This window comes from Hyperoodon ampullatus (assembly GCF_949752795.1).
Source record: "Hyperoodon ampullatus genome assembly, chromosome: 17".
In the NCBI taxonomy this organism is placed as follows: Eukaryota; Metazoa; Chordata; class Mammalia; order Artiodactyla; family Ziphiidae; genus Hyperoodon; species Hyperoodon ampullatus.
Window position 1 is genome coordinate 12,406,654 of NC_136930.1, and position 20,512 is coordinate 12,427,165.

Sequence of the window (20,512 nt, forward strand, 5' to 3'; positions counted from 1 at the left end):
CTCTGGCACGTTGCTTATTTGTCATATATGCAGAATGGTAAATGTATCCAGTAACTATTTTAGTCTTGTTAGTTTAGGCTTTCAAGAATAAAATCTTTATTACCCAGGAGTACCAAATAGGGAGATTTCTTCCCATCAAAGCCTATATTTAAATAATTTCCTCCTCCTTTTAGATGAGATAGTTACTGGAATATTTTTCTTCTAAGTTGACTTACTTTGTCAACAGTGTGCTATAGAAAAAAAGAATTTCCTTTCGTTAAACAAGGTGTCCAGTATCTTGATTGTGATAAAAGTAGATCACAGTGGGATCTTAATGATCATTTACCCATAATCAATGAAGATCTCTGCAAGCTTTGATTAGATTAATATCCACCACCCCTCCCCTCTCTTTCGCCCCTTGGCCTAGTAAAATTTGCCTGCATCTCCTGCCTTATATTCTTACATATTTGTAAAATTTAGAGAATGGTGCTTGATATGAATGATGTGGGGCTCAGGTCCTTCACAATATACCTGTAATACCAGTCTTGTTATCCCTATTGTACAGATAAAAATTAAAGGAGGACCCCTCTGGAGTATGACTTAGAGACCCTGGACTGCTAATCAGAATCTTTACTCCTTTCTAAATATAAAGCCAAACATCTTGTCTCATTGGGTCCTCTTTTTACGAGAGCCATTACATTTGGAATTTTGAGCACAACTTATTCCATGGTTTACTCATGGCATTTTCATTAATATTTTGGAAACACAATCTAACTTTGAACTAAAAGCCACTGATCAAAATCTACAAGTAACATTATGTGGCAAATAATGCCTGGGCTAAATATAAAAGCAGAGTACCTTCGGAAAACTGAGCCATTCTTCTCATAGGGAAACCAAAAAGTGTCTTCATAAAACGTTTTGTGTGGCACCAGAAATTGGTGCTGGCTGATTAAACAGGAAAGAAGTTTATTATGTAAATATTTATGGGAGAACCAGCTCGAAGCTAAGAGGCTGGGGATGACGTCCAACTACAGGCTGCAGACCAGGCCTGCAGAGCTTAACCACAGCCTTCACTGCTGTTAGCCCTGCCCCCCACTGCTGTTTCTGCAGCATGAGTTTGGCTCCTGTTTTTTTTAAATTTATTTTATTGAAGTATAATTGACTTACAATGTGTTAATTTCTGCTGTACAGCAAAGTGATTCAGTTATATATACATGTTCTTTTTTTAAGTTTTAATTTAATAATCCCACATATTTTCCACCTAAACTTTAAAAAAATAAGTTTATTTATTTATTTATTTAGGTGACGTTGAGACTTCGTGGCTGTGCTTGCACCTTCTCTAGTTGCAGCGAGCAGGGGCTACTCTTCGTTGCAGTGGCTTCTCTTTGTTGCGGAGCACGGGTTCTAGGTGAGCAGGCTTCAGTAGTTGTGGCACGTGGGCTCTGGAGAGCAGGCTCAGTAGTTGTGGCGCATGGGCTTAGTGGCTCCGCGGCATGTGGATCTTCCCAGACTGGGGCTCAAACTCATGTCCCCTGCATTGGCAGGCAGATTCTTAACTACTGTGCCACCAGGGAAGTCCCTCTATCTATATATGCTCTTTTTCATATTCTTTTCCATTATGGTTTATCCCAGGATATTGAATATAGTTCCCTGGGCTGTAGGTAGGACCTTGTTGTTTATCCATTGTATATATAATAGTTTGCACCTGCTAAGCCCAAACTCCCAATCCATCCCTCCCCCACCCTCCCTACCCCATGGCAACCACAAGTCTGTTTTCTATGTCTGTGAGTCTGTTTCTGATTCATAGATAAGTTCATTTGTGTTATATTTTAGATTCCACACATAAGTGATATCATACGGTATTCGTCTTTCTCTGTCTGACTTAATTCACTTGGTATGACAATCTGTAGGTCCATCCATGTTGCTGCAAATGGCATTATCTCATTTTTTTTTATAGCTGAGTAATATTCCATTGCATATATATGTACCACATCTTCTTTATCCATTCTGCTGTCGATGGACACTTAGGTTGTTTCCATGTCTTGGCTACTGTGAATAGTGCTGCTGTGAACATAGGGGTGCGTGTATCTTAGCTTTGTCTGGTTGGCTGCTATTTTTTGCCACCATATGGATTCTGTGTGGTGCCTCCTTCCTCAAATTGCTCACTTCTTTTTATTTTTTTAAAAAATTTCCTATATGGATTTAAAAAAAAAATTATGAACATATGAGATCTACCCTGAACACATTTTTAAGTGTATAATCCAGTATTGTTAACTGTAGGCATGATGTGGTAAACAGATCTTGAGAGCTTATCTTATGTAACTGAATTATTATTAGGGCAGCCTAAGTCACACGCTTGTAATCTGTAAATGATATCGGGCTTATTTCTGGGTTCCATCTTGGGAAGACAGGATTCTTAAGACTTCATATTCCCTGGACATGGCAAGGGCATTCTAAGGTGCTAGCCACACAAAAATTATAATAAACAGTTGGTACGGTTTAATGTTTATAAAACTAGGATCCAAATGGTTCATTCTCAAATAATGTATATTCATATATTCAAATGAATATGGCCCAGTAATTTCAAAGCCTTTTTGAATACCCCCAAAGCCATATATAATCTTCAGCAATGATTCTTAAAATTCCTTCTTTACTCTTCTGTCCATCATCCTACAAAGTGCAGCTGCCCTGAACCTCCTGCCTTCAAAGTCCCTGGGAAAGTCCCCATTTGTGTAAGGAGGCTTCTGCTCCACTTCTGCTTTCCTCTCCTTTCTTCCCAATTCCCCATCGCAAAAGCTTAAGAACACAAGAACGGGTCTACCAAGGAAGATCTCACCTTGGAGGGAGGCAGAGAAATGAGATTAAGACAGGCGAATCTAGAATTCTCTTTTGCCCTTAAAAGAAGGGGAATGGATCCAGGCATAAGAGAAACACTTTTTAGTAGTGATACTTAAAAAATACTTGGAATACTTAATTGGTTAACAAAATATGCAGATTGCTATACGATCTGTGGTTGAAATTGCTGACTGTGACTCAAAGTCGTCTATATAAAAGCAGCTTAGCTAAAGATGATAAAAGGAACAGACCCCCAAGCATTTTAAAGGAAAACTAAAGGCTAGTATTCATGAGTCTAAAAAAAAATTAATTTGATTTCAAGTTCCTGGTACAGAATTATTTCTTTAATTAACAGTAATTCAGTTACTATTATTGTCACAAAAAATTGATTGATTCTTGGACATTCCTGGTTAGCTCGGTGCCACCTCTTCGGGATCCTCATGTATCTCCCATGATAGTTGGTGCCAGGTGCAGTGACACTTCAAATATTCTTTTATGAAATTCTGTTGACCCTGGCACAAAGCCATTGAAGTGTCTATTCCTGTCTGCTGCTCTACCAAATGAAAACCTTACACAAGATTTCAGACCAATATTGCTTTAGATAGACAGTTGGATCTGAATACAGCCAGCAACACAATTTCTGCTGAGCAGATATCAGATAGCCTCCCTTACAGCATTGAATACATCTTTAAATTACTGAAGAATTCTACCTAGGATAGCAGGGATCTGTACTTCTGCCAGAAGCATAGCTGTAATAGAAATTCAGTAACTGAACCTAACACCAGGCATTTGGTTGTTTCAAAGTATTTCCTCCAGAGCATGTACACTGAATTGCTGGCTCATTTTCATGGAGGGGCTGGGTGTTCCTGTTACCTTTTAATTCTTGCCAACTGGAGAAGCATTTACTCTTGGGTCAGTTTAAAACTTAGAACACTGTTTCACTGTTCTGTGGGAAGCTGTCCTCTTAGGTGAACTCATAAATTATAAGGTGAATAGTACTCCAGAGTTTATACGCTATAACATCTTGAGTTATTTGATATGCTTCTCTCCCCAGGCCTGGGCTGTTAGAACAAGCATGGATGCCCAGGGCAGAAACTCCCATAGGGCATCCACTGGGGAAAGAGGAGGTAGTCCTAAAAGTCATAACTGCAAAAACATGGTGGGGGGATTGGTGGCACATTGGAAATGAAGAGCTAAGAGTCTGATTTAGAAGAACTTCAAGTTGCCTGTATTTTCATGTGCGTTGTTCAAATGTCTTAGCAGTTCTCATTGCAGTTTGTTTTGTGAAATATATTAGGTATTCAGTGTAGCTGTTTTCAGGTTTATTATGCAGGATTCTGATTCATAAAAATATTCCATTAAATGCAATCGCTCAGGTAATTACTTTGCTTAATCTACAGCATACTTTAATTAACGTGGCACAGAATTCTGATTTAATCAATTAGATTTGATCTAGTATAACTTAGTTGTAAATACATTTTATGATGCAGCAGCCCTAAATCATTATCGGGAACTAAGGTAATATACAACCCTACCTAAAATGAACAAATTTCCCATGTTAAGTAAGTCATCATTTGAATTATAATTTTAGTATTTAAAAAAGTAAACTATAGATAGTGGATCATTCTATTTCCATTAATAGTCTATTAAAAACAATCTCATTGGGAGTGTTAGAACTTAAAAAATATGTTTTATTTGCATCTATTCCCTGACAGCCTTGAGAACAAAAGATTAAACTCAAGCAAGATTCACCACTTTTTTTTTTTTTTTTTTTTTTAATTTTTTTGGCTGCATCACCCAGTTCCCTGACCAGGGATTGAACCTGGGGTGCAGCAGTGAAAGCCCGGAATCCTAACCACTAGGCCACCAGGGAACTCCCAAGAGTCACCACTTTTTGGCTCTGTAAACAGACTCATTAACATCAGTATCTCAGGATATTTATTCACTGTTCTGGGGTGAGTTTTGCCTCCCCCCAAAAAAGATATGTTGAAGTTCTAACTCCCCCAGTACTTTGGAATGCAACCTTATTAATGGAAATAGGGTCACTGCAGATGGAACCAGTTGAGGTCATACTGAAGTAGGGTGGGTCCCCAATCCAATATGGCTGGTGGCCTTATAAGAAGACCACCATGTGACGGTACAGACACATACAGGGAGAAGACCATGGGAGAGGAAGGCCGAGTTTGAAGTTAAGTAGCTGTAAGCCAAGGAACACTGGTGATTTCTGGCAACCAACCAGAAGCTAAGAGGCAAGGAAGGATTCTCCTTCAGGTTTCAGAGGGAGCATGGCCCTGCTGACACCTTGATTTTGGACTGCTATCCTCTTAGAACCGTGAGACCACAGATTTCTGTCATTTTAAGCCACCCAATTTGTGATGCTTTGTTTCGGCAGACCTTGGAAATGAAAACACTCACTAAAGCCAAGCTGAGAGTTACAACTCAGCATAACCAGAATTTACAAAATTACTGTTAATAAAAGTGAGGGATGAGGGATGTATCTTGTCAAACTATTTTTAAAAATGCAGGTGCCATTTTTAGCTTGAAGTTAACTTTTACATTCCTTAGCAAGTATAGACATAAATCTAACACATTTTGTCTCCAGCACCTCCTCATACACAGCACCTAGCAGAGTGCCTTGAACACAAATCACCCAACAGTATGTTTTGTAGCTTAGTTTAAAGAGATTAAGAATGAAAATAGCCTATAAATATTAAAATACCCACTTACAGAACTTGAGCTGTAAAATACAGTGTTACTGAAATGTGAGAATAAGCACTGAAGAGAATTTACATGAGGTTCATCAAGGCAAAATTTCATCTTGACTCTATTTGTGGATAATAAAATAATACCCAGCTAGTTTGTGGATCATTCAGATTCTATATTTTCTGTTGCCCTTGTTTTCACTTTGAAAAAATTACTTTTAGCACCTACGCTATGTGAAGGGCAGGGATAAATAATCAAATTTAAGTTCTTGATATTAACTTGCTAACAGATCTTATTGTAGAGGGTATAGAATAGGTAGAAGTTTAAAATACAATGAAAGGGCTTCCCTGGTGGCGCAGTGGTTGGGAGTCCGCCTGCCGATGCGGGGGGCATGGGTTTGTGCCCTGGTCCGGGAAGATCCCACATGCTGTGGAGCGGCTGGGCCCGTAGCCATGGCCACTGAGCCTGCGCGTCCGGAGCCTGTGCTCCGCAACGGGAGAGGCCACAACAGTGAGAGGCCTGTGTACCGCAAAAAAAAAAAAAAAAAAAAAAAAAAAGAGAAATGAATTTTGGGGATTATCTGTAAATTCTTTTTTTCTCCCTGAATATTCAAGAATTGACTCCTGTTTGGTTGTTACAGGAGTGACAGTGTTTGGAAAGGCATCAAAAGACAGGAGCAAAGGATCTGGACACAGCTAACAGAGCAGGGGCCACACGGCACACTCCCAGTCAAGGGAAAATTTTCCTCAGGGGTCCATGAAGGCTGCCAGATGACTCTAGTTGATTGTGTGCATCTTTGCCAGGTCCTTTGAGAAGCAGCCTCTTCCCATTCTTGGGGGTCTTCATAAGCCTCTGGCCCTCCTGGTTGTTTCTGGACACTTTGGCCTTCACCTGTTCTGTGGGTAGAAATAAGTAGTATAAAACAACTCCCAAAGCCAGATCATTTCTGAGCATTTCCTGCCAGATGGGATGAATTGAAGTTTAAATTCCCAGGTGTAGTATCCCTTAGCAGCACTAAGCCTCAAACCTCCCTGAGATCCATTCCTGCAAATGTATAAGAGGGACTACAAGATAAATTAGATTTGTAAAACATAGACAAAACTAATATTTCCTGGTTGTCTACTATAGTTTAGGTTCTGTGCTATGCATTCCACAGATAATCTTATTTAATCTTTTAAATTTAATTTTGATCTTTTAATGGAAACAATGTACATTTTATAAACATCAGAAAGATTGGGTGGTGAGTAGTTGGGAGTTTTTTTAAAAGGAATATACTCCATGATATTTTTCGTAATTTAAAAACAGTCAAATAATATGACTAGGCTTATATTAAAAGCAGCAGTCCCCTGCTCCATCCTTCCTAACTCCCAGGTCCCTCTTATTAGCCAGTAATTCTTAATCATTAAAATTAGGTCTTCTAGTACTTACCTTCTTATTTTGAAATAACATACAGATACTGCTTTTTTTTTTTTGGCTTTAGATGTTGTTTATTGACTTATTATGGCAGATGAGGATGTAACTCTATCCCCCTCCTCTCACATACATTTCTTTCTTTCTATCCTTCTCATTTACATCACAGTTTTTGGTTAAATCAGTACTTAGGGCTGACATGTTAACGATATACATATTATTTATAGGTAAGTCACATAGTAGGCTCTATTTCTTCTCTTGTATAACTCATTGTTTTCACCAGACTTAACAATTGCCTTTTTAAATTTTTATTCTTTTTGGTTTGTTTGGTTTCTGTGCTTTTATTACTAACTCATCCTTAAATGTTTGATACAAGTAAATTGCCTTGAATGTGTTTCAGTGTTCTGGTTCATATTTATTTCGGAGAGCTTCATCTAAAGTCTTTAGTTTTCTTCCTCCTATTTCAAGTTAGTTGTTCTCTAAAGCTGGCATACGCTGTTAGTGGGACTTTTTCCTTCACCGTTATCTTGAGTTTTTTTTAATGGAGAGGTAAATTATAATTTTATATATTTTTAAACTGAGGTATAGTTAATTTAGTGTTGTGTTTCAAGTGTACAGCAAAGTGATTTAGTTACATATCTATTCTTTTTCAGATTCTTTATCTTGAGATTTTTTTTCATTCCTTTCTCCTATGTTGAATTTCCTGTTTTCTGGGGTTCTACAGCTTTCTCTTAGTTTACACCCTCATTTTGGTAGAGCATATCCCTCAGGAGTTTCCAGAGAAAGGTAAATATCTAGGACCTCAGTTTTGTTCTGTTTTTTGCGGTACGCGGGCCTCTCACTGCCGCGGCCTCTCCCGTTGCGGAACACAGGCTCCGGACGCGCAGGCTCAGCGGCCATGGCTCACGGGGCCCAGCCGCTCCACGGCATGTGGGATCCTCCCGGACCGGGGCACGAACCCGTGTCCCCTGAATCGGCAGGCGGACTCTCAACCACTGTGCCACCAGGGAAGCCCTAGGACCTCAGTTTTATGAAAATGTCTATATTCTATCCTAACATTTCATTGATTGGGTATTGATTTTTAGGACAGAATTTTCCCTCAAACCTCTAAAGGCATTTCTCCATCATCTTCAAGCTTCAGTGGTGCTGTTGAGAAGTTTCACGCTACTCTGGTCCTTGTTTCCTTGTGATCATTTCTTTTTCTTTCTGGAACTTTTTAGGCTCATATCTTTATCCTGGTGTTCATAAAGTGTTTTGGTCAGATAAATCCTCTGAGAGGATTTGCTTCTACCAAATACTTAGAGGATATAACCAATCTGGGATTAATCAGAATTAAATTCTTGGCTAGAGGTTTATCAGACCATCTAGGTTATCTGAATTTGTGCCACAAACCTGGGTGAGGGCTGACTTGTGGTTCCAAATTCTCAGTGGCAATTTCTCCCCTCTCTACGCTTGCCAAAATCTGAAATGGTCAGTTTTCCTTGTGGTCCATTGGAAGTAGTATGGGGGTTTATTTGCAGTTTACCCTGACACCGAAGGATTAGCACTTTGGAATCCCAGAATTCTGGTAGGAGGAGAATCTGCTGTTAGACTTCCCACCTTGGACTAGTTAGTGTTGGGCTTTGTTCTCATGCCCGTTCTCCAAAATGCTGTGAAAATCAGTCTGCACTTAGTTGATTTGACAAACGCTCTTGGGATAACAGAGTATCTCTTACCTTTCTAGGACCCTGCCTTCACTCAGTGCCTGACCTGGGATTTCCTTACTTCTTTGTCCGATGTTTTAAAGATGATTTTAAAAAGTTACGTTTTGTCCAGAAATTTTAGTTATTTCCAGCAGTCCAGATACTCATCCTGTCATATTCCTGGAAATGGGAGTCTATATCATCTTTTTAAACCTCAGTTTCTTCATCTGAAAAATGGGGATGATAATAGTATCCACCTCATAGTATTTCAGGAATTGGTGAGATTGTTAATAAGTATAAAGCTCTTAACACTGTGTGGCTTTTCCTCTTTTTTTTTAAGTGGCATTCTCAAAGTATAAATAGAAGTGCTCTTCCATGCTACATTTTTATAGGTGTTTGGTGCCCTAATGCCAGGGGATGATGTAAATAATCTGAGGTCTTATTAAGTTGTATATTTATTATATTAAGAAATATAGTTCTTTCCATTCCAAAAATCTTCATTTTACATGGAAACCAAGCGAGTAAACATCATCAGTAGCCTAGATCTTTTTATAAAATTAAAAAAAAATTTTATTTATTTTTGGCTGTGTTGGGTCTTTGTTGCTGCACATGGGCTTTGCAGCGGGGGCTACTCTTTGTTGCGGTGCATGGGCTTCTCATTGCGGTGGCTTCGTGGGCTCTAGAGCGCAGGCTCAGTGGTTGTGGTGCATGGGCTTAGTTGCTCCGCAGCATGTGGGATCTTCCTGGACCAGGGCTCGAACCTGTGTCCCCTGCATTGGCAGGCGGATTCTTAACCACTGCACCACCAAGGAAGCCCCAGTAGCCTAGATCTTAATTGAGAATATGAGATTTATTGAAGTGGAATCCTCAATATGTACATTTCTTGAGACCAAAGAACTAGAAAATCTCCCCTCCCCACTTAATCAAATAAGACTCTAAAGGGGCAGAAAATGGATGCCTTCTCTTACAACAAACTAGGTTATACTCTCATTTTTTTTCCACCATTTTTTATTGCCACAGAGAGTTGAACTGCGTGAGAAGGTCCTTTTAAAGTCCCCAGATAAGTTCCCTCTCAGTAATCGCCCTTCTCTTTAAAAACAATTTGCACCCACTGCCAAGCAGCTCTTGTGAAGAACCAGCTCTCTCTGGAGGTTGACTTGCCCCTTGGGGCATCTCAGGGACACTTCTTTAGTAGGTGCATTGTGATATTCTTCACAGCCAGCATGGTTTCTGTACAGGTGGGTTTGATGAGCATCTCTGGGAGTAAAAAGCCAAAATGCCCAGTGTCACGTAGTTCAAAAGCAAATGTGTAGGGTATTCCATTCTTGTAGGCCCAATCCATTGAGTTACCAGAGCTCACATCTAAAAGTTTAAAAAAAAAAAAAAAAAAAAAGTCAGCTTCACTAAAGAGTCTGCATAATTTTCAAAATGTATATATAGTACTTGCTTACTAAGCTGTACTAAACCTTTCCAATTAAAACAAGAGCAGTTTAAGCTGAGTTCCTTAGCATCAGGCTCATGGAACTTACAAATCATACCTGTTATCATCATAAATCATCCCAGCCACCTTCAGTCTGGGTCTTGCCTCTGCCAGTTATGGAAACTTTGTTCTGTGAGGAGCTAGTCTAAGTAGTAACGCTCTTCTAGTATGATGACCTCACTTTCTTAGCTGCAACTCCAATATCATTTCTCTCCACCTTCACTTTATTCACCAATAAACATAATCACACTGTGGACTTTTTTTCTTCTCACTCAGTTCTTCTCCTTTTCTAAGGTCTAGAATATTGAAATTCTGATCCCAGGAAACCTCTTTTCTTCTTCTCGCGCCATTTTTTTCACGCCTGATGAACTTGTTCTTTGCCTTTACTTATTACATTTTCCAGACTTCCCCCCGGCTACTTATAATTTCATTGAACTCTCTAGCTGGGCATGGTTAATTACTCCACTGAATTTCTCACCACACCCTTTGTCTAGTCCTTTTCAGCTTTTGTTTTGCTAATTCTCAATCCCTAGTCCAGTTTCTCTGTTTTCTCCCTCACAAGGTAGGTGGAGAAAGTGTTTGTTGGAAATTTGTGCTCATCTCTGTGGTGCTTCTCCATTACCAGTGGTGCTCTGGGCTCCTTTTTCTAGACCTTCACTTACAGAACCTTTCTCATTCTCTTCGGGTCCTGCCCCTCACTTTACCGCTGTCTCCATACTCATCATGGGTAGTTAGCCCATCACCTCCTCTGCTTACATCGCAATCCTGACTTGTCTCCTTCTAGCTCAGGAAGAAATGCTGCTCGTCTTTTACACTTGGTGTGGTTTGATCCCATTTGTTGTCTTCTCTAGGACCCTGTTTCTTAGTAAACCTCCCCCCAAGCCCACCTTGCATCTTGCATTTTGGACACCAAAATGTCCAAGCACTGCTGTCCTGTAGCACTTCCTTCTCATGACCCTATTACATACCATCTTCTTTTTCTTCTTCCGTTTGGTTTAGAACTCAAAAGAGGATCTATGTATGTTGCCTCTGTATCCTCAACCGCTTTCTGTCTGGTTCTTGCCTCTACCAGGCTGTGAAACCTTTGTTCTTGAAGGTCACCCATGACAGCAGGCCTAATCTCCTTTTTTGTTTTTCTTTCCCCTCAGATCTCACGTTCAACCTCTCAGCAGCATTTAACCTAGCTGAAAATCCATTCTGGTAACTTTCGCCTTCTGGCTCCTATGACCTTACGTGCTCCAGCTTTTCAGCACAGAGTTGAAAGTGCAGGTGCTTTCGGGCTTGGGCTATATCTGATCCTGGCACCTGCCGTGACTCTCTGTGCCTCAGTCTCCCCTTTGAAAAAGGGATCATACTTACTGCATAGGGTTGTTGCAAAAATTGAATAATGTGCTCAGGATATATTAGATGTTATTGTTGTGCATCTTTACACCCCAAAGTGCCTAGTATGCAGTTTTAAGCCTAACATGCTTTTAATAATTAATTAATAAATGAATGAATTTTCATAGAAGACTCTTTCTATACTTTTCTCCCTGAAATATATATGATCCAGCCTGACATAACACCATTTTATTATTTAAAAAATTTCCCACTCAAATGATACCACTTTTTAATGCTGTTTTTGCCAGTTAGAGATAGAATTATGTGACGATGACAATTAAATGACTCTGCTGTTTCCCAGGCCCCCCTTGCTTCAGTTGGAGACAGAAGGTAGGCTGTGGCTTCATTGTCCCTCTGAGTTAGATTCACTGGAACTGCAAATAGTAGTCATAGTAGCCAAAGTCAAAGACAATATTTGCCAACACTTACATCATAGTGATATGACAGCCTCATTTCTATGGTAACAGGTTGTTTTTGGTAAATATAATACTATGACTGTGCCTTGATACCAAGCTGAAAAGGTGAACTGAGAGTAAGATTTAAAAAAATTAATGTCTTTAGGTTTTTAATATATATTCTGTTGGCATTAACTGGTAATGTGATTTTTTAAAACACTACATTTTCCCCTTTCAAGGTGGCTCTATTAAAAAACAGTTGTAAAAAGGTCAGCATTAGACCAATGATCATGAACTTAAGAAAAATCCTCTGATACTTAAGACGTTACCATTACTAGGATAAACTTATATGATAAACAGTGTTAATTAACAAACCAAGCATTTCTGCTGAAGGCTGAAGAAAGTGAGTGATTAGGAATATAATGATGGGTAAATTAAAGAAATCAAGGAGAAATTTGCTACCTCACTGAAAAGTATAATCAGATGTCACTATGTATACATATATATGTAATGTGTGTATATACCTTCATATGCATGCGTAGACATTCACAGAGTACTAACTACCATACGATCACGGCAAGCTCCTGGAACGCCGCTAGACATTCAGAAATATATGATTTCTCACTAGACTTTTCAAGTCATATAGTCAATGAATTTTAGAGTTTGAAAGGCCATGAGAAATGATCTAGTCCAATTCCTTATTTAACAGTTATGGAAACTGAAGCCCAGGACTCATATCTTTGTCAGGATTACATCTAACTAGTGGCAGAATTAAGACTAGAATCCATTTCTCCTGGTTCTTTGTCCAAGTCCTTTCCATATACCTGGTGGCTCTTTATTTCATATGAAATAAGAAATATTTTAATTACCTTTCAAGGGGAAATTCAGTTGAAGGTGTTATGTAAGAAACAGAATTTCATAACAAGAATGGTAGAAGGAAGGGATAAAAGGGAAGCTCCTTCAAGGGCTCAAACATTACATCATTATCTTCTCAAGGCCCATTTCTACCTTTGCAGTAGTTACAACTGCTTAAGGAGCCCATTTTCGTACTTTGCACTGTCATAAGATCTCAATTCAACCTTGTAGTCTTTACTACATGCTTAGTATATTCTCTGCTTAGGATTTTTTCAATTGGTACAGTGATTTCTGTCAAGCAGGGTAAAACTAATCAGACATGAACTCCCTCCATCTTCCTTGGCTAATTTGGTAGTCAAAATTTTCACTTTAGGGGGGAACACATTTTCTGGGTTTTTTTGAGGGAGGTCATTACACAGGATATTGGTTCAAGAGATGATTCCAACACAGCATTCATAGGAAACTTACACAATGTGCTGGAAGCAGGCCCGTATCGATACTGTACGCCATATACTGACTGAAGCGCATTCACAGCTTTATGAGCTGCAGATTCCTGTGAGGTTAAATGGAGAAATTTTATCACTTATATCATTGCACTGAAACCTTCAGAAACACTGACACGTTGTCTGAACATTATCAGTCATCAATTTGGAGAACACTAGGCACATTGGTGAATAGCTATATTTAATCATAATATTGCTACTCTTTGTCACATGCTGCATTTTGCAATATGTTTTAGAACACATTATTTCCCTTGATTAATTCTCACAATGAGCCAGTGATCAGTAATATTTCCATATACAGACGAGAAAAGGAAGGCCCAGCGAGGTTCAGTGGTCAGGCTGGGGTTATACAGCAAGGAGTGACTATGTTGGGATAAATACATCTTCTGAGGCTGATTCAGTGTTCTGTTCTCTTCACTTTAGTTCAGAGACACCCATTTCTATAAATTACAAAATGCTTGACAGGGCAGGGCCCAAGTCAGTCTTGCTCAGAGCTACAAATATAGTATTTAGCAACGTGCCTGTATATAACAGACACTTAATCACTATTTCTTGCATCAGTGTTGAATAAGCATAGATCTGCAACAGTATCAAGTTAATCTTATTGATCTTTAAGTGCATACATCTTTAAGTGGCAGCTAGGTCCAAGGTATTTAAAACCCATTTGGATCAGTTCAGAAACGCTTTAATTCAGAAAGAATGACTCCTCTTGCTCTGTGTGTTTATCCCTTGTGGGAATGGAAACAGTTTCAGAATGCTTCGTGACTTCTAAGGTTACACAGGCTTCTGGCAGAGCTCAGCCAGGTGCGGCTAAGATGTAGAAATTCTGAGGTGGAACTTCCCACCAATGCCAAAAAGCAGGAAAAATAAACACCTTCAAAATACTAAAAGGTGAATATTCTAAGGTGAACGAGAGTGATACGGACTACCCTTGAAAACATTTTCAAATGGTATAAAAGCACTAGTTTCAGCAAGGAGTTCGAGAAGTATTGTATGACCAGTGAGAGGAAAAGAAGTGTGTTGAAACCAGTATACAACTCTCCCATTTCCAGTTGCCTGTGAATAATTTAATCCATCAGTTGAAGCACTCCGGGCAACGTGGTGCTGTGTGCTGGACCTGGCTTCAGCCTGCTATCCTTACTCACCTCAGGGATGCAGAAAGCCACATTTGCAGCAAATGCCACACTGGGTGGCTATTCAGGAACCAGGCTCCAGAACCTGGCAGACATTTATTCATTGATCTCACTGATGACAACATTCTCTCAGGAGCCGATAAAAAAGGAATGTAAACACCATAATGAGGTATCTTAATGGAGAATGTGCTAAGATTTTTAACATCTTCTCCAATGGCCCCAGCAGTATTCCATGGCAAGGGCAGAAATTTCTACATTTAGAAGATTACTGCATTCTGCTGGTGAGGAGACCTCTGTTCCCCATTACTTCAGATGACTAAACCCAAGAAAAATAATCTACTGAGGAAAAAGAAAGATAACCACTCTGCCTATTTTTGCAAAATGTATGCATAGTTTTAGTCTTTTGGGCTCACTGGACTTCTGCCACTGAGGTGCAGGTGCATGTTGATAAGAGGTTTAGACATCCTTCCTCAAAGAGTAGAAGCTTCATAAAATTTTCTAAGAATATTTTCCAGGATGGCACCTATTTAAAAGAGTTTAAGTGATTCTTCCTTTTGTCCATTCCTTCTTTTTTCCATTTGTCCAGAAGGACCCAGGTCTCCCTTATTGGACCTCAGCTAAGTAAGGAGTATATTTTTTATTTAAATATTTTCATATTTAAAGCCACTTAGTGACCGAAATATCTTAGCAGAAACACAGACGCCTACATATTGATGGAATGTTTTTGAACAAGTTGAACAGAACTTAATGGTTTCTGGTTGACATTCAGAGACATCTATTATCTGGGAATTGTAATCTTAGTTTTGGCGATTTAGCTTATCTGCAACCCGCTAACAGGATTTCTCAATGGGGTCACCACTGACAGTTTGGACTAAATCATTCTTTGCTGTGGAAGGCTGTCCTGTGCAATGTAGGATGTTTCACAGCATCCTTGGCCTCTACCCACTAGATGCCAATAACATCCCCCACCCCTGTTGTGGCCATCAAAAAATATCTCCAACATTGTCAGTGTCCCTTGGGAGGGAAATTCATCATTGGTTGTGAACCACTGATCCACTATACCACATCCTCCAATCCAAGACACAAGGAAAATAACTCCTGATGGGAAGATACATTCAAAATATGGAGAATATTCTCATGTGGTAGTTTTAATATATTACATATTCTATATAATCTGTTGTGAGAACACAGACGCTGTGTCTAATTTAGAAAAGGCTGAACATTTACGTGTAGAAACATTTTGGTACAAGGTGGTTAGGTTGCCAGGTCAATAACACCAAGAATGAGAAGCCTCTGACCCACCGAGGAGCTGAAGAATAGCAGTATCAAATATCACTCCCCCCTTTACAGTATTTCTCAAGAGAGAGAATTTGCTCAGAATTCTTGCATGAAATGCTAAGATCAAAGTTCCTCTTTTGGACAGAATGCAAGCCTTCCCCAGGCCACCTTCTGACCTCATGTTCCTCCTCCTTCCCAGGTCCTGGCCATCTAGATCAGGAATTCCTGCAACCCCAAGCAACTGGTGCAGGATTTGGAGTCTGAGGTATAGGGAGAGAGAGGATGCTTCTTTTTTATAAAAGCTTTTAAATTCAAGCATAAAATACATACAGAAGAGTATACAGATTTTAAGTTTATAGTTCAGTGAATGATCACAAGTTGTATGCAGTCATCCAGAACCAGCATCCAGCCAAGGAATAGAAAATCCACAGCAACCCCAAAGTCCGCCTGTGCCCCTTCCCAATCACTCCTCCTTCCCTCTTCCTTGCTTCTAACACTAGGTGTTAGTTGGGCCTGGTCTTGAACTTTATAGGCCTTCAGATGATATAGGCTCTGAAACAGACTCACTCTACTGAGGAATTAGTCCCTGGAGTGGATAGCTCGTTGGGTTTCTGAGACGAGGTGAGAAAGGAACTCTGCTCTTTCACTTTCAGGGAATCTCATGCCTGAAAGGCTGTTGTTCATTCTTAGCACTAACTTGTCAGATGCATGCCCAGAGACTTAGTAGCATTAAGCAAATAGCGTTTATAAATTAAAACTTTTAATTAATGAGTCAGACCATAATTTACGAAAAGTTGTTTACTCAATAAAGTTAATTGCAGCCCTGCATATGTGACCGAAGCTGTAATACTAATCAACTCCATCCTGACATTTTCCAAATAACCTGTGGTAAGAATGTAAATACGTTTGAAATGATTGCATTTGAGAAGCAGCATGCACAGTGGTTAAAAGCAACGATGCTGGAGCTAGATTTGGGGTGAATCCTGGCTGTGACACTTAGTAGCTCTGTGTTCTTAGTATAATGACTTAACATCTTTAAGTTTCAGTTTCCTCGTCTGTAAAATGTGGATAATAATGGTTACTGCATATGAGTATGAAACACAAATGAGATTATATATATATGAAATGCTAATTAGAACAAACACAATGTGTTTGCTCTTATCATTACTACCTAGACCCATCTTAGCCTTAGAAAAGGATGAAGCCTGACACACACATCCAGCTTCAAGTACTTACCACACAGCTAAAATTGGGGATTGTTGCATATTTGTAAGAATAGGGATACAGCAACATCTGAGCATATGCATGAAAAGAGAGGTAAGCCCTTATGTGCTTCTTGTGTTTTCGGAGGAAGTTAGCTACAGCTTTCACTTCGGGCTCAGATTCTGGGAAAGGTCCACAGTACGTATCATCACAAGGGTGCATGGAAGCTCCTTCATCTGCAAATTAGGAAAGAAAATGGGGTGAAGGGGTGCTCAGGCAAGAAGCAAGAAACACACATCGGCATTGTTAAACGGATTTTTCTTTTATTTCTGTAAACATACGGTATTGTTAAGCAGTTCATCTAACTTCTCATTTAAAGAAATCAATACTGAAAAATCCAAGACAGTTCAGGCCTCCATGCATAATGGGAGGGCAGCCTGAATAGGAACTAGGTGCTGTTTGCTTAAGCCTGCATAAACCACTCCAAAGGGAGGGCTGTATCAGTTGGAGAACTAATTCTACATGATCCCCCCAGAGCAGGAAAGGCCTCCTGTTTATACACGCCATGACACTTGCACTTTCCCACCATAACACTCAACACACTTGTAATTAGTGTCAAAATTTACTCATTTAACATGCAACCAATATTTACACTGATCTGGGTGCCTGGGATACACTGGAAGACAGCATAGGGAGAAATCCTTGCTCTAACAGAGCCTACATTCAATCTGTATTCTTTGTTAGCTTCTAATGCTCTGTGAAGTCAGGGACTGTGTCTTTCCTGCTGGGCACCTGACAACTAGAACAAGTATGGCAAGCGTTCAACAAATATTTGTGGAATAAATGAATGTCAGATCCAAAGAAAAGGCTAGACCTCTGTACAGGTGTCTGGTAAGATACAAATATTGATATATCAAGGACAGGGAGGCAAGACAGACATAATTCCACCAAACATGCCGTACCAATTTCTGTTATATTTTTAGATCAGCTCTATACAAACTGGCTTTGTGAAACCCGAGGCCTCTCCAGTTATCTTAGGGGTCAATTCAGTTAAGAAGTCCTCAAAACTAAATTTTAATAATTTTCAAATTAAAAATGTATACAGGTCTATGAACGGGAGGAAGGGAAATAAGATTCACTATAACAATCACACAGTATTAAGTTCCAAGAAATTTTGGAAATAATGACATTTTTCATAGTTTCTTGCCATTCTGAGTCCTTACAATCTCTCCCATACCCCTGGAACACTGTAACTCGTTCCATAAACAAATGGAACATGTTTGGTGAGTCTGTGACATAGTCTAATACTTCTGAAAATGAAAAGACAACTGAGATCAGGCTAATTCTTGAGGATGTTAAATCTCATTTATGCCATAGGAGAGTCTAAATGGGGAACTTACAGCAATTGTGGTTTTCCTCCTTTGAGTCTAATTCTGGAGATGCCTCAAAAGCAAGTGGGATATGGATAGAACTCAGAACTTAATATAAAAACTGTAGCTGATACTCCTGAAGGAATAGGAAAAAGAAAGAGACATTTGAGGAACACTGATGTAAAGCGCTGGAAAGGAGAGATCACAAATAGAGCAACTAATTCCAGAGGGAGCAGAAGTAATGAGTTAGAGAAACAAGAACTCACAATAATCCTAGTAAATATTCTCAAGGGCATGTAGGAGGGCACTGGAAACATTAAACAGGGACAAGAAGTTATAAAAAAGAACCAATGAGATATAGTGGAAATAAAAAACTTAATTCATGGGTTGAGTGAATACAGTTGATGAGTGAATTGAGATGCAGTGGGTTTTGAAATGTTCTCAGAAGGCATTAGAAGGGACAAAGAATTGGAAAAATGAGAAAAAAAATTAAAGGGTATGAAAAATAGAATAGTGGTCAACATCTGATTAATAGGGGTTCTAAAAGAGAAAAAAAATAAATATTTGAAGAACTGCTAACTGAAATTGTGCCACGATTAAAGAAAGATTGAATGGGTACCAACACGAGAGAGAAAAGGGAAAATAGCAACACTTTGACACAGTAAAGTGAAATTTAGGAACAGGAACCAATTCCAGAGAGAAAGAAGCAGGCCATCTATAAAGGAATGAGAATTAGATTCACATCTGATGTTTTAAATAGCAACACGAGAGTAATATTTTCAAAGTACTTTTGAAAAAAGGAAATGAGTCTAGACTTTTATACCTAGCTGAACTCTTATTGAAATGTGAGAGTGAAATAAAGATGTCATAGTTACTGTGGCATATTTTCATTGGTTATATTTTCATTTTCAATTTTTTTTCACTTAGAGGTTTTAAATTTCACATCATGCAAAATTTAAAAGTTTAAAAAAGATTTTATTTTTAATTCTCGTAAGTTTTGCCAAATTGTTTACTGAGTTTATTACTGTTTACACTCCCCCAAGTAATGTAGAAGAGTACCATTTCTCCTCAATACCTGCCAACAATACCCTGAAAGTGTATCACCTTTTGATTTTTGCCAGTTTGATGGCAAAATTTAATTTGCCTTCCTACTACAAGTATGTTTGAGCATTGATTCGTGGGTTAACTTTGGATTGGACTCCTCTCTGAATTGCTTAATCATGTCCTTAGCTCATGTTATTCTCTCTTGGGCTGTTTATCTTTTTTCTTACACATGTATAAAAGAGCTTTGTATAGATGTCTGTCATCTGCACTGCATTTTATCCTCATATTTATAATTTTTCTATTCAATTGTTTATTATAACTTTTATCATTTTAGACATTTTAAATTTTATATAATTACTATGTCTTTTTCAGTGCCTTTGGGTTTCCTCTTGGTGAAGTTTCCCCTATTCTAAAGGATTATAGGTTATTTATAGGTTTTCTTCTAAGAATGTTATCATTTTATTTTATTTTTTTTTTCCATCTGAGTCTTTAATCCTTCTGGAGTTATTTTTGTACATATGTAACCTAATTATACCTTCAGTTTTTCTATAGTGATAGCCAATTCTATCAGCATCATTTATTAAATATTCTATCATTTTCCCACTGAATTGAAACACCACCTTGGTCATATATTAGAGCCAACTGCATTTGTAGATCTATTCCTGGATTCTCTGTTCTGCTGGTCTATTTGTCTACTTCCATACTGTCACCCTATCAATCTATAGCAGCATTAAGTTATGCTCGATATCAGACAAGTTCCCCTTACTAGTATTCTTTTTCCAGCTTTATTGGTTTTTAGGGTCTATTTTCCATATAAATTTTATGATCATTTTATCAATTCCCCAAAACAGAAAACAAATGAAAAACCCTGTTGAGATTCTAATTGGAATTGCATTAAACTTAATACTGATTTGGGGAGGATATTATTATACTGAGTCACCCAATCCAAGGACATGTTACACCATTCCATTTGCTCAGATGGCGTTTTATGTTCTTCATTAATATTTTATCATTTTTCTTTAGTATACCTTCTTTATTGTTGTTGCTATTATTTTTTTTAAACATCTTTATTGGAGTATAATTGCTTTACAATGGTGTGTTAATTTCTGCTGTATAACAAAGTGAATCAGTTATACATATACATATGTTCCCATATCTCCTCCCTCTTGCATCTCCCTCCCATCCTCCCTATCCAACCCCTCTAGGTGGTCACAAAGCACCAAGCTGATCTCCCTGTGCTATGTGGCTGCTTCCCACTAGCT

General features: G+C 38.7%; 1 protein-coding gene across 1 annotated transcript in view; it reads right to left on the minus strand.

The window, feature by feature from the left end:
- Nucleotides 1-9,783: 9,783 nt before the first annotated feature.
- The window catches only part of CPA6 (carboxypeptidase A6), a gene marked incomplete at both ends in the record, with an annotated part of 265,762 nt that continues 255,033 nt past the window's right edge, over nt 9,784-20,512 (minus strand). Inside the window, 3 exons of the mRNA XM_079722632.1 lie at nt 9,784-9,971; nt 13,188-13,272; nt 16,870-17,072. Of these exons, the coding sequence (XP_079578758.1) occupies nt 9,784-9,971; nt 13,188-13,272; nt 16,870-17,072 (476 nt within the window). The remainder of the gene's footprint in view (nt 9,972-13,187; nt 13,273-16,869; nt 17,073-20,512) is intronic.